Raw genomic sequence first — 15,596 nt, forward strand, 5'->3', positions numbered from 1 at the left:
TTTAACCAAAGATGGTGGAATGGCATAAATAAACAACAAACAATTGGTAGTGATGGTCAAACATCCATTTATGACTACACATTCAACTTGACACTGTTGTTTTTACACCAGATTGTAATCTTGTTTGCATAAATGACCTATGGGGTTGTTTTTTCAGGCTCAATAAATGAAGGCAATCGAATATTACTTTACTTGCAGTCAGTAAAGGGTCATATTTTAGACATGTAGTTTTGATTAGTCAGGAAATGGACTGAATTCAAGACTGTATCAAACTAATTAAATGATCTTGATGTGTTAATAGCAGACAGTGTTTTGGAGACGCTTTGAACTGGAGCGTCACAGGCGTCTCTTCTCATCTTCTTGACTAACTGCTTGCAGCCAGTGTTGTTTTGGCACCTTTTTTTTATTTGGCAGACCAGTTCTGGACTTGGTTCACATGTTTTTCATTGTAAACACAGTTGAATTTGTTTAGCTGGAAAAATGTTTTATTTTTCACAGATTACCTCACATGAGTATATCACTACTTTTCTCATGCACTGGATCTGAATCAGATCTAAACTAAATCAATAATTTTTCAGTTTAGTTATTTATTGTAAATGATTCACTTCTTTGTAATAAGAGGATAATGTTTTGGTTTTCAGGTACATTTCAATAGCACCAGTGATTGTTTCAAAGAATTGGTGTTAATTGACATTTAATGTGTGAGAAAAGCTGTGATATTTGGAAAAATAAATGAAGGGTTAAGATGCAAAGGGCACAAATTGACATTGCAAATTGTGAATACGGACAATGTGTCAATTATGCACAACCTCCCATATATTGCCAAAAACTTTTTATGCACGCATAAAGTGCTTTTTCAGGCAATTCGAAAAAGGTGTGATTTTAGGCCTGTAACAATAAATCGCGTGTCCCATTAAAAAGACTTATCTAAAATCGATTCTGAATCGCAAGGCTGCAAGTCGGGGTCGTTTATAACGTGCATTTAAAAAAGACAAAATCATTCAAAATATTCTTTATTATCATGAAAATACCTGAAACAATCTGAAGTACGGTGATATAAATATTCTTCTAGGCATTTCCTGGAATAGCATTTGTAATGTTACTTCTTCTGTGGCACAATTGGAGTTTCTGCACGAGAGCGCCCTCTGGCTTTTGGATGTGGCGCATTTCACCGTAATTTATTCAAATTCATTCATTGAGAAAGCGCACATTTGCATGATTAATTGCACGAGTAATTGTTACAGCCCTAGTGTGGTTTTGTATTTCACAAAACTGCAATGGCAGTTTTGCAATGGTATTTTCAGGTCACATGATGCAAGTAAGTCACACAATTATTTTTTAAAGATGAAAATTAAAGAATGCCTAGTGCAGTGAAAGTGATATTAGCAAACTTACCAACATCAGTCGACGTGATGGAATGACCTACTGTGAAAGGAAAAACTACGTTTCAGTCGCATATCAACGGTTAATGGATGCCGTCATTCGCAATGGTCTTTTGTTGACATTTAGGGGCGTGGTCACCAAAGGTTTTTTACATGGCAGAAACACCCGGCAACAGCTTTATTTCAGCCGACTGCCAGCTTTCTTCATCTGAACGCTTTGGTTACTGTGATTCTTCTGCTTTGTTTATCAGTCCTTGTACGATGCCCTGGTTGGTTGCTGTGATATTTGTCCCGCCCCTTCTCCACTGTGATTGGACGGCTGTGTGAGAGCTGACATTGACAAGCTGAACTTTTTACCCAAGGTTGAATATTTTTCAACTCTCGACGCTCAGCGCTGAACACGAAAATGCTGAGGGCTGGCTTTCAGCACAGAAAAAACTGCCAGCTGCTGGATTTTTTGAAAAACGTCACACTTCCATTAAAACATTTGAAAACATATGCCAGCCGTGGCTAAAAAAAACTTTGGTGTGAATGCACCCTTAGAAAATAACGCAAATGTTTTGCGCAAAGCTGCAATGGAAACGCAGCTAATAATTGTTACCAAATTTTCTTGACTGTATGTTAATCAAATATGTCTTTCAGGCCATTTAGAAATACAGTTTTTAGGCAGAATCCATTAAGAGTCTGATAAAAATGCTAATCATGCCATGCGCACTTAGTGGGTTTTGCATCTGAGCTCTTCAAATGTTTGCCAATTAATTTCTTTATGTTTGCTTTATATAGTGACATTGTTGCGATCAAAATACCTGCTGTTACCTGTAGTAATAGGTTGTTTTTTTGTAGGTTTGGAACGCACTGAATGGCCACAATCTTCACAAGTTAGAAGCTGTCTCCAATACAGAGGTTACAGGGATCATCTGTCACCATGACAACCAGCTTATAGCCACAGGATGGAGTCGACTGATTGCTCAATATAGCATTGCATTTTCAAATGTAAGAGAAAGTTTCAATCATACACACACACATGCTTTAATGGCCACATAAAGACAAAAAAGCTTTTTGACAGCATATTTTCAGGTTGTAGGTTTTAAGTATGTGATTTTATGGTCAAACCAGTGCTGGTTTTAGTGGTGGCCTAATACAGAAGTGTACATAGATTACTAGCGATCTGAAGACATTTATTGAAGTGTATGTCCTGTGAATACAGGACACTTATATAAAAGCAGATCTGTCCTGGAAGTCTGGTCGTCAGCACAGTGAGGATATCATCGCTGTGGATCACTGCCCAAGTCTGGGACTTTTGGCAACTGGGAGTTACGATGGAGAAATTATTATATGGAGCATGGATCTTCAAAAGCCAATAACAAGACTGCAGAGATCCCAACAGTGCAAAATGGGATCCCAACCAAGGTGTTGTGTTTTTATGGAGATATACTATGAGAAACAGAAACAAAGGAGTGTTTACTACTCAAAGTTATCTCTTATGTGCATGTAAACCAAAACCTCATCCAAAGAGTTGCTTTGTTCAGTGCATTACATATCAGATTATGCAAAATGTATAAATTGTTTATAAAGTCATTTTGATGTCCTGGTAAATTCAGCTTGCTGTTAGGAAATGATAAAGTATGCTTTGATGTGTTTTTGTGTGGGGTAGAGTATATCCACCAGTTCGTAAGCTGCTGTTCCTGCAAAGACGAGCTCAGCAAAGTGGTTTGAGAAACAGTGCCGTGCTGCTCAGCTCACAGGCCGGATCTGTCTGCTGGTGGAGCATCTATGGACCCAAGCACAAACATGGTAAACATATAACTGAGAGCATCTGATGATGACTTTTCATCGTACAAACAGCAATTTGGCTCATTTTAAATTGAAGAGTCTTTAAATTGCACCCTACCTCAGGGACTGTAGTTCCACTGGGACACCAATGTCTGGAAATGGTGACCATGCGGTCACAAATGTGAGATTAGCATTTATGCGATTACATTTAGTGTTTTTTAAATGTATGTCTCATAATGAAACAAGTAAATATGATATGGTGGAAGAATGGGGATGAAAAAGAGCAACAACTTGAGATCCCCTGCATAAGTGGTTCCCAACCTTTTTTCACTTCAAGGCCCCATAGTTGCCCACAACAATATTTTAAGGCCCCCCACTCACTCAACTTTTTCCACATAAAATTAAATAGAACTTGAAATGACTAGACAGATGTATATTCTCTACTAAACTGGCCAAAAAATAAGAAACATCTTGATTTTTGCTTGTTTTGGCTTATTTTAATGCTTGTTTTGTCCAATTTTTAACCATTTTAAGTCATCTTGAGGCCCCCTTGGAAATCTTCTGAGGCCCCCCTTTGGGCCCTGACTCTGTGGTTGGGAAACACTGCCCTACATGGTTTATTGCAGTGGTTTCCAACATGGTGCCCCAGGGCACCAGGTTGCCTGCACGGAGCCTGTGAGATGCCCGCCAAAACACATTATATTAATGGCCTCAACTTTAATATTTATTTACGCCATATTTTTTATATTAGCTTGGTTTCTTTATTAACATTTTAAACAATAATAAAACATATCAACAAGTAAAATAAATTAAAATCAACAAGTACGACAACAAAGTTTCGAGTAGACTATATCAAAAAAGTAGCCCTCCAGATTGCTCACAAAAAGGTTGGAGACCCCTGGTTGTACGAAAAAATAAAAAGAGGAATATATAAGTGACTTGTTTTCTCACTTGGTTTGATGCAGGGCAGTTCTTTGTGCCTGATGAATCTAATAAAAGTGTGACAGGTTTAAGTTCAGACCAGGAAAATAGTCTACTGGTCACTGGAGACACCACGGGATCCATCAAGGTGTGGGACATCTCACACTACGCCTTATCATCTGGAGATGAGGTATGAAAATGAAAGCGATAGTTCACCCAAATAATAATAATAACACTGAGGTCATACAAAATGTAGGAGACTTTTTCTTAGTAGAACCGATAGTTTAAAAACAGCCGATAGTCATGGCCAATATTTCCTGTCAATCAAAAGAAAACAGGAAAATGCTATGAATTTGAGCTCTGTGTATAGAAAATGTAACATCATTAGTTTAATGTTCAATATTAATGGTCATCATATGAATAAATAACATTCAGGAAATGTAATAAAAAATAATTTAGTTAATGCAATTTAATATAACCACCAAACTATTGGTATCTTTGGAAAATGTTCAAATCGGTGCATCTCCCATAGCAGCATTTTGTGTCTGGCTAAGCAGTAACACAAAAATCATTGTCATCAATTTACACAAGTATGAGTATTTAATGTCCTGGACAGGACCACAAAGTACAAAATGCTATATGTCAAGAGATGTGTATGTGTTGAGCTTTTTGTTTGAATAGTTGTTGGGAAAAAGATGTCAAGCCACTGGATTCCTGATCTATGTTGTCATATTAGTGTAAGACAAACTGTCTTCTGCAGACAAACCACAAAAATGATTGTAGGAGGCATAAATATTTTGGCAATCATATCTGACTTTAACTGCAGAACTGTCACGTTCTGCCACCAGCCCCTACCACAGAATCTGTCAGTGCAGTTTACAAACACTGAATGGCATAACAAGTGATAATTGTGTATTTGTTAACATCATACACTCTAAAAATGCTGGGTTATTTTCAACCCAGCATTGGGTTAAATTAGAAATGTTTTATAGACGGTTTCAGCAGTTACAACATAAACAAGCGGCTTTCGTGGTCAACACGTAACTTCAGGAAAACTTAGCTAGAATCAATAACAACAAAGTACTTTAAACGTAGTTATTTATATAACAAGCAAAATAAACAATATGTAGATTGCCTAGGAAACCAAAACATTTGTTATTTTCGACAAGGTATTTGTTCAAGAGTTCAGATTAGCAACTAGTCAGAGCATTAAACAAACAGAAACCGGAAGTAAAGTTCGGACCAGACGCTTATCGCGTCACCGCACGTGCGCCGGATGAAACAGTCTATATTTGACCCATCAATGGGTTAAGAAATATTTCGAATTGAAACAACCCAGCATATGTTAAATTACAACCCAAGGGGCTTGGCTCGTCCCATTTTGATCCAACGCTGAGTTGAGAATATCCCAGCTTTCTTAGAGGGTGTTTAAAACTTTGTTTAAAAAACTGTTTAATCAGTGAATCTTCAAAATATCTAAATGAGATGTTTTTGTCTCTTTCTGTAAGTCTGCAGAAGAATTTCCTCCACTGTTACACTCTTGGAAGGGCCATAAAGAGGCTATAGTGAACAGTGAGATCCTGGTGTACGACTCTCGACTCTTTGTGCTGAGCGTGTCGGTGGATTGCAAGGCCTGTCTTTGGACCATTGATGGAAGTTGTGTGGGCTTTTTTGGACAGGAAGAGCAATGGGATTTGAGCAACCCAGACACTTATCAAATCAACAGGTATATCTGTCATTAACCTAAATGATTAGCAAACTATGTTAAAGTAAAAGATGACATAAGTTGATGTCAGTGGCGGCCGGTGACTTCTTTTTTCGAGGGCACTCGATGCGAAGTTCATCACAACATGTGTGTAGCCCGTTATGTGTGTGGTTCGTACTTTCAAAATATGTGTTTGGCGTGTCGAGTGAACCTATGTGCATCATATGTTATGTCAAAATAAGTGCCTGCTGCAGATGCGTCTAAAGGGTTTATGAAAAAAGAGACGCTCATTTTTGCCAGATACTCGCATAATCTCATGCGTAATCAGAGTTTACTGTTAAGGGAGTGTCTTGCGTGTATTTTGTGAACGTGAGCGTCTCTTTTGTCATAAACACGTGATGCACATGGTTCACATGACCCAGCAAACACACATTGAAAACACGAGCAACACACATGACACTTTGAACACATATTTTGATTTTGCGCCTCTCAGAAGAGCAGTCATGAGCCGCCACTGGTTGATGTAAAGAATCAGTTTTAAAGAAACAATAGCACAATTTGTTAAATCTTATGATGCTCTTGTGAAAAGGGCACTGTGCAATGTATTATAGGAAATTTAAGACATCTCCTGCCTTTGTAAGTCAAAATATAAACTTAGATATTGAAAAGAAGTTTCTTAACAATAAATTCACATAGCCAGAAGAGTTAATGTGTTACACAATACATGAAAATTTTTGCAACAATACTCAGCAACACTTTCACTCTGGCCTACTTTCAGTGCAGGGTTGCTCAGATTAAAGGAATTGTTTACCAAATATGGAAATTTTCTCCTCATCTCATTCCATGCAATGTGTATATGACTTTCTTTAGCTCAATTGAAAAGATACATTTTTAAAAGATATATATATCCGACTCTCCTTGTCTTTGTAATGCCATTGGTTGGCCTCTACTTTTTAAAGCTCCAAAAACCCCATACCTGTACAGTCTGAAAAAAGTACAAAACCTTTAATTTTGTTACCCCTAATATTTAACTGGTACAAAATTGCTCCTTAAGGTACACAATAGGTTTTTGGATATAATACTGTACCCCAAAAGCTACAAAATTTTTAGTGTGTTGTATAACGGTACAAAAATAAACCTTTGAGGGCACCCCAGTGACAGAAAATGTACAGTTTTGGACCTTTTTCGGACAATGTAGGTACTGGGTTCAGTGCAGGGTTTTTTTGAAACTATAAACATTGATTAGTAATATACACATAATATGAGGGTAACTGAAATGAATTTTCCTTTTTTGGGTGAAATATCCCTTTAACTGTTATTGTCAGTATGTACAGTCATTCACTTTTTACTGCTGTTTTTTTACTGGACTGATAACTCTCCAAAAAGTAAAAAGTTCATATCCTGATCCAGATGTGATTCTAGCTGATTTGTGATCTCTGTCCATGCTTGGCAGGGTTGGCTTGGCAATGAATTCACAGGGAGACATTAACAAATAAACGAACAGAGCGAATGTTTTTATAGCGCAATATAACTGCTGTTTAACTCTGGCATGTGGTAGACACAGAAGTCTAGAGAGACCATTAATTTGGTGTTTGCATTGTTATTTCTGGAATTGTCTGAAAGTGTCAAATAGTCACAGAAAAGTGGGAGAAATTTGTCAAGTGTGTCTAGTTTTGGTGGAAATCCCTCTTTAGACTTCCTCCCCTTCATTAGTTGTCTGACTCTGAGACTCTGAGTAGTCTGAGAGTAGTAATCTACATTTGAAATGTTTTAAGGAATAGTTTGCCCCCCCAAATTAATTGTTATTAAATTAAAATGGTTAAAGTGGACAGAATATTGGCAAATGACAACTTAGAACCCTTTACACAACGGGGGCGCACGCCAAAAAAGTTTAAGGAGACATTTTCAGGGCCCGAGCACCGAGGTGCGAGAACCCTGTTCTTCAAGAAGTTATTATTTCTTGATTGTCATCTTTCATTGAATTTGTACAGACTAAAATTAGGCATGTTAGAAAATAGAGAAATTAAAAATGTGTACTGTTGAGGTACTGAAACACTAAATGCTGGTTAATGTTTAATACTGTACCATGTTTCGAAATCTTGTGGTTGTATGTCGTGACCTGGTTGTGACACATCCTCAGTGACCTTATCTATTTGAGAAATGTCAGTAATTTGTGTGTTTTGTCAATCATTTATTGCCGACTAATGATAATACACAAACATCCCCTAGAGAGAATCTACTAAATCAATCCAAGATGGAGAGGTGGTGAAGAGAAAGAACAGCCAATCACAAAAAGAGGTGGGTACACCAACCAAAAACTTTACACAAGTAAAGCACACCACACACCAACACATTCTCTTCACAAACAATTCAAGTCCCGACTGAGAAACAAGGGATATCTTGCAAAATCTCTTGCGGTCAAACACGACTTCACAGTAAACAAACATGGCAGACAGCAGGCATGAAGCAATGGCATTAATCCTATATCAACTGCTTTATATTTCTTAAGTCCATCTCACTTTGAACTGTGCCTGCCGTGCCATGTATGCCCTTGTTACAGTATGCTTTTGTCTTTTATCAGCTCGCTTTCTGAATCTACAATCTACAGTGTGTGTGTGCACGTTTGTCCTCAGGGCTCCGTTCACACAAGAGGATTTTTTAATATTCACGATTTACAATTTGACATTAATGAGTGGCCCCAATGTGATCTGGACTTTACCTAGTCACCTTACCTTTACCTTTAGCCATAATGGGGAATTGTATTTTATTTTAAGATTTTATCAGCTGCCTAAAGACTTCATTGCTTTTGTTAATGTTCACTTCAGACGAAAGAGAGTTTGGCAAGCTAAATGATCAAGTGGTTCTCTTACTATTTAGTAATAAAATCTTAAATGAATAACACCACATTTTTGTATGATTATGTGATTGTATTTACCCTTTGGCTCTTCCAAACCGACTGTTGTGAGAAACACTTTGCTGAGCTCACGTCCCTCAGCTCCAGCTCATAGCCGGACTAAGTCCTGTCATGCCAAAACAAGCGATTAACTAAACCTCCCGAGTCCCAACAGAGCTGGGTGTGTTAGCTGTCTAGACACTCGCTGGAGTGAGTTACAGGTCTAGTAATGCTCAGACATCATTCAGTATCTACAGTATTTGTGGCATCGAGCTTTCAAAACAGCTGCACAGGGGGACTTCCCTTAAGTTTAAATAGTTCCTACAATGATCATAAATGTATAAACCTGCAGACAATATGAAATCCATATTATCCCCCTTTACTTTCTTAATGAATGCACTGGTTTCATTTTGAATGATTTATCATTTGCATTGTTTTTAATCATATTTATTTGTTATTATAAAGATACGGTTTTATGATCTTTCATCAAAACAAATAAATGGCTTGTAATGACTTTTCTGCTGACCTTAAAGGGACACTCCACTTTTTTGAAAATATGCTCATTTTCCAGCTCCCCTAGAGTTAAACGTTTGATTTTTTGCTGTTTTGGAATCCATTCAGCTGATCTCCGCATCTGGCGGTGCCACTTTTGGCTTAGCTTAGCATAATCCATTGAATCTGATTAGACCATTAGCATCACGCTAAAAAATGACCAAAGAGTTTAGTTATTTTTCCTATTTAAAACTTGACTCTTCTGTAGTTACATCGTGTACTAAGACTGACAGAAAATTAAAAGTTGCGACCTTCTAGGCAGATGTGGCTAGGAACTATACTCTTATTATGGCGTAATTTTGATCGCGATGCTAATGGTCTAATCAGATTCAATGGATTGTGCAAAGCTATGCTCAAAGTGGTACTGCCAGACCTGGATATCAGCTGAATGGATTCCAAAACGGTAAAAATCAAATGTTTAACTCTAGGGGAGCTGGAAAATTTGCATATTTTCAAAAAAGTGAGTGTCAAAAAGAGTGTCCCTTTAACAAGGCCATATAAGTAGGAAAATAATCTAAATATAGAAGGTTTGATTGGACATGCATGCATTGTCATGGTTTACGCGCCTGGCCCGAAGTTAACTTCCAGTCTGTGTTTGTTTAATGGTCTGGCTAGTGGCTAAGCTGACCTCTGGAACAAATACCTTGTAGAAAACCAAAATGTTTTGGTTTCTTAAAGATGTGGGGAGACAGCGAGCTTGGATCACTGCTGTGCCAAGAGAGGTTTGACAGCCAACATTGTATACATTCATTTTACAGTAACATTAGCTCAGTGTAATGTTTGATACACTTTGAACTAAGAAAATGTACTATGCAGCTTTAATGGATAGGCAGCTTACTAATTATTGTGTTATTTCGGTCAAATACATGCTATTTTTGAAGTGTATTAAACAAACAGTATGCATCAAAGTGTTCTTTATTTGTAGAATTATGCAAGACTTTAATGACAAGGCAGACTAGCTGTTGTGGAGAAAAACTAAAAATATTCACCACCGCAATCTGTCTCCCCTTTAAGGTCCAACCCTTCTCTGCATCTCGGGGATCAAAGTTAGCTCTGAGTTCCCTAGTGGTAAATACGACTCAAATTCCCAACTAGGAGCCTCATATCTACATGATGTTTCATGCTTTAAGATGTTATGGGTTGTTATGTGGCCCAGCCTGTTAAATTAAAATAATCTGTGAAACATGATGTATAAGATGAAGAAGTTTAAGAAATTAAGAAGTTCTTTGCGAATGCATCATTTATACTTTTCTTAAAATTATCATTTATTTTAATGTTTTGTTACACAATGCTTTGGCACCCTACTGTATACTGCACTTTGCAATTTTAAGGGTAATTCAGAACTTTGTATATTTTAGAAACTGAACCGAAAGAAAATTGCACAGCAACAGAGATAACAAAATATTGATCATAAAATGCTTTGGAAATGTCGGCACCAATAGCCTTGTGGTTAGTGTGCTGACATACAGCGAACCCAGATTGATTCCCATCTCTGAGGTCCTTTGCCGATTGTACTCCCATATCTCCACCAAACACTTTCCTGTCTACTCTTCACTGTCATGTCTAAATAAAGGCACAAAAGTGCTAAAAACACTACTTTAAAAAGTTCACACTGTTTTGTCCCATTGACTCAATGCTTTCTCATATTTTGTATGCCAAAATCGTACACGTCACGCAAACATACTCGTGGCTACACAGTTCCATTTATAGTACTAACTAAAGGTTTGCAAAACGGAAAATGAAAACAAAGACAACACCCTATTTTTGGTTATTGTCTGTCATGAGATGTTGAGTTTGTTGAGTGTTTGTTGTCATGCACGGCTCAGCTGAGCACACTGGGGTTTTGCTTGGCCAGTAAAAGTCTTTGGTGAGGTAGATGTCTTTCTTTAAAACTCTCAAGCAAGATGAAGAGTAATTGATGGTAAGGCTGACTGAAGGAGTTCAGACATGTTGGCGTGTGCCAGGACCGTCTACTGACAGTTATGGCACATTTAGGGAAGCGAGACATTGTTATGACAACCACATCACAAAAGTCAGACACGTTTCAGTGTCTCCACCACAGTGAAATAAGAGTTTCAAACAGGACCATACATTCAACATTTGCATCTAATGTAGTTTAAATTGACTGGAGAAGTATTAGGCAATGTTTTAGTGCAGAAACTTACTACAAGAATGTACTTTTTTTACTTTAATGACAAATAAAACACTTTATTTACTCTTTTCTAGGAGACCTTTTAAACCCTGAATACCTGGAAAATGCAGCAGATTTCCAGAAAAACAGAAGAGAGCGGATCATTTATTTATTTATTTATTTGAAGATTCTGCGCACTATAGGAGGACCAGACAGTTGAAATGATATGACGCAAGGATCCTATATTAATGCCCATCTCCTATTCATTGTTTTTTTCATAATGGTTGAGAAGTCACTGCTTTTGTGCTATCTGGACTTTTGACACATTGAAGAATAAAAAATATGATTGTTTTTCTAAACACTGTGCCCATGGTCATTACGTTTCATTGTTCATTGTTTACCTAAATGTAATTTAGCAGTCAGGTATATTAGTGGTATTGCATCACAGCTGCTTATATTTGTAAAATATAAACCTCTAGTACTCTTTAGGTTTTAAATGTAAAAATATTTAAGCACAAGATTGTAACACATTTATTATTATTTTTAATGTGTACATTTGCAAGCTAGTACACTAGCAGCTGTCCACACTCACCTGTTGTGTATAAAACAGAGGCGATTAACCCTTATTGTTGAGGTAATGGTAAGGATTTGTTTTCACAGACACATCATGTTGTTTCCATACTTGCACAAGCCATTGCTCTGATACACAGTCTGTCATTCACCTCCATCTCTCATTGGCTGTTGTGAAAGTACTGACATAACCAATCCCATTTTATGAAACATGTTTGATATGACCGAGTGGCACCGATTTATTTGCGATAAGTTCAGGAGGTGTAAGACTTGATCTTTAAACATCACACATTACATGATAATCTGAGCCTAATATTGGTGTATTGATAAGGTAGTAAAAATGATATTAACTCCTATCCAGCCCAGTCTCACGAAATTTCGTTATATAGTCACGTAACTTTTTGATTCTTTTTTCGTGTGATTATCACGTATTGGTTACTCAACTGCTTTGTCCTATTTTCTTACCATTGTCACTTCGGTTGAGGGTTAGATTTACATAAAACAACATCCCTACACAAACCCAACTCTAACCATAACACCAGGCGGCATATAAAAAAATAAAACAGAAAAAATAGTATAAACCAATACATAGAGTGACATTCTAATGCAAGCACCAAATCTGGCCCTAAACCGAAGTGACAATGGTTTGAAAATAGGAAAAAGCAGTTGAGTAACCAATACGTGATAATCGCACGAAATATGTTATACGGTCACGAAAAAATGTGGAAATTCGTGATAATATCACAAAAAAGAATCAAAAGTTACATGACTATATCACGAAATTTCATGAGACTGGGTAGCTACAGTAGGGTGACCATATACTTCCCATTCTTCCCGGACGCGTCCTGGCCGGGATTTCGGTGCGTCCTCCGGAAGTCGTATTTGTTGACCGCATACGCCATTCAGTTAAAAACATAAGACAATCGAAGTTTCATTCTTACATTTAAATGTAACGGTTGCTTTTTTGTAATAAGAATAATAATCTTCTATTACGTATCTGGTCGAGAAATACGACTTTCGGAGGACGCACCCGAAATCCTGGCCAGGACGTGTCAGTATTGTCAGTATTGCATTGGGAGCTTATCTTCAAAACATGGTAAGGAGCGTCACATTTCCGGTCACAATGTAATGGTTAGCCGGCCGATTGGAGGAGACTGTGCTTTTCAGAACGATGAGCTTTGTACAAAATCAAGGTTTCAGGGAGGCAGCAGGGCATATACGAGCAACAATAGTTTACAGTATGTGGAAAATAATGCGTTTTTTTAACCATCAACCATGCAAACACAGTGTATCACAAAAAAACACAAATTATTATTATTTTTTTTTTGCAATGTAATAGGTGCTCTTTAAAGAAATATGCATAGTTGCATGTATGTTTAGTATGTTTCCAAACCTTTCCATTGAGCTATTTTACTTTTTCTGCTGAGCAGAATTTTTTACACAACTTTCCCAAGACAGCTTTGATGTGCTGTTGTATGTTTTTATTTTTTGAAAGAGTTCCTGGAAGCTTTGGAACTGATGTGCATGAATTATCCAAGACGGATAGCAAAGAGTACAAGTAAACACAAAGCACAAGAAAGATGAAAAACAACCTTATAAATCTTTAGAAAACCTTAAAGTCTGCCAGATTTCCAAGCTTAAATCACATTGCTTAACCTAAAACAATGAAATAAACTAACATCAGTTTATATAAACACGCACACACAAAACAAAGCTGAGTGAATTTCACAATCAACCCAACTAAATACAACTATCTGTTTGTAATCCATGCTGCCAAAAACACTGCCAGTAGCAGGCATTTGTACATGTTTGAGGTCATCTCAGTAGTAATTGTCACGGCTAGTCCGTGTCATGTTTTGTGTATTGCACTGATCCGTCTCACCTGGACTCTCATTGACTCATTAAGCCAATACACCACACCTGTCTTATGTTTAATTGTCTTTGTATTTATATGCCTTGTTTCTGTCACACCGGTTGCCGGTAGATTGTCATTGTCATTACTTCCATGTCTGTTCCTGTTCACGTTGGATGTTCCTGTGTTACTTACATGCCTGTTATTTTACTCCTCGTGTTTTGTTTCCAGTTTTATTATTAAATGTTATTTATTGGTTCGAACTCTGCGTTTGCGTCCTGTCTCTCCAACCCGGTCGTGACAGAATCTACCGGCCAGCACTGGACGCAGCGGGTTCACAGAGGGCGGCTCCCCCAGGAGTTTCGTCGAGGGGGAGTAGTGACATCGGGGTGTATTCCCCATCAGCCCCGATGTCTCTTGGGGACCACCGTGAGCGATCGCTCGCTCCCGCGAGCATGCGGGAGGAGGATCGGCCCAGGCGGTCCCCCAACGGTTGAGTCGTCGTCGACGGTCCCTCGGAGGACCACCATCCTGCTCGCAGGGGGATCCGGAACGGACCACGCCCGATCATTTCCCCGGGGTGGCTACCGAGAGAGGGTCTCCGTTTCCGCGAGGGGATGGGAGATGACTTCCGGGGGCAGCTGATCGTCGACGATTCCCAGGAGGGGGGTAATTCGTCTGCCTCGGTTCTCGGAGCGATCGCTCCAGTTCTCCTGGCGCAGTCCGGCCAACCGTTCCTGTAGGTCTCGTCCCGGCGGCTGCCGGCTTTGCCAGGGTCCCCAAGCCCTCCACCCCTCCCTTGGACTCTTGCTACCAGACTTTGTTTTTGTTTTGTGTTTATTTGAGTGTCTGGTAGCCACTCGTAGAGGGAGGGGTTATGTCACGGCTAGTCCGTGTCATGTTTTGTGTATTGCACTGATCCGTCTCACCTGGACTCTCATTGACTCATTAAGCCAATACACCACACCTGTCTTATGTTTAATTGTCTTTGTATTTATATGCCTTGTTTCTGTCACATACATGTTTCACTGTCTTAAGAGATCAACAACAGCTGCAGTGAGCATGTAAAGATATATTTGTGTTCAACCACAGAACTTGAGTCAGGCATAGATTTAAAAAAAGCTTTATCACTTATGTTGTGTTTTTGCATTTGTTTTGATGTCTAAAAATAGTAACTGGAATGCTTGACTCTGTCCATTCTATACAGTATTTCTTGCCCTTTCTTAAGGTTTTTGTTATATAACAGATTTTATATTACACAGGACTGATTTTGATTTTATGGCAGAGCTGCAGACGCACACATACGCGGAAGCACATCCAACAAATGGCAGATGTTCCAGAATACCACAACGGCAATCTGGGAAATACCCAGTGTGTTTCCTATCCACCTCACATGGGTTTGTTACGCAGTTTCAATCAAACATAAAAATTTCACCACGTTTTACTAACGTTTAAGACGAAGAAATCCCAGGCCTTTTTATTTCTCCACTGAAAACATATACTCACTTTATGTGTGTTGGCGTTCAGACTTGCTTTCCATCTCGTTCCCTTTCCTCCCTCCCTCTCTCTCTCTTCCTCTTTCTCCAGTGTGAGCGTGTGTGTGTGTTTATCTGCGTGTGTGTTTTTTGATTGGAGGCTGTGTCTACATGGAAGTGGGAAGGTGCAGTTGGAATGTCGCCTAAAGGCAAGAGAACCGCACTGCTCCACGCTTCACTCTGTGAGGCTGAAGCAAGAGACACACACACAGCAAACCAACCTTCACCTTCAGTCAAAGGGCCATCGCGGTGTCAGAGTCAGCTATGAGAAAGACTAACACG

The 15,596-nt window shown here is 38.6% G+C and overlaps 1 protein-coding gene across 5 annotated transcripts in view; it reads left to right on the forward strand.

Annotated features, from left to right (window-relative positions):
* Positions 1-15,593, forward strand: part of LOC129420755 (cilia- and flagella-associated protein 337) — a 35,525-nt gene extending 19,932 nt beyond the window's left edge. For 3 of the 5 annotated variants that reach the window (XM_055175815.2, XM_055175816.2, XM_055175817.2), the window contains 7 exons: positions 2,226-2,375; positions 2,590-2,792; positions 3,037-3,176; positions 4,121-4,266; positions 5,585-5,802; positions 15,042-15,176; positions 15,367-15,593. In XM_055175815.2, coding sequence (XP_055031790.2) covers positions 2,226-2,375; positions 2,590-2,792; positions 3,037-3,176; positions 4,121-4,266; positions 5,585-5,802; positions 15,042-15,176; positions 15,367-15,592 — 1,218 coding nt within the window. In that variant the 3' untranslated portion in view covers position 15,593. Of the gene's footprint in view, positions 1-2,225; positions 2,376-2,589; positions 2,793-3,036; positions 3,177-4,120; positions 4,267-5,584; positions 5,803-8,010; positions 8,080-11,452; positions 11,717-15,041; positions 15,177-15,366 lie in introns of those variants that run through there. The other 2 variants (XM_055175818.2, XM_055175819.2) reach the window with 2 other exon arrangements.
* Positions 15,594-15,596: the final 3 nt, after the last annotated feature.

Source organism: Misgurnus anguillicaudatus, chromosome 4, assembly GCF_027580225.2.
Source record: "Misgurnus anguillicaudatus chromosome 4, ASM2758022v2, whole genome shotgun sequence".
NCBI classification, from domain to species: domain Eukaryota; kingdom Metazoa; phylum Chordata; class Actinopteri; order Cypriniformes; family Cobitidae; genus Misgurnus; species Misgurnus anguillicaudatus.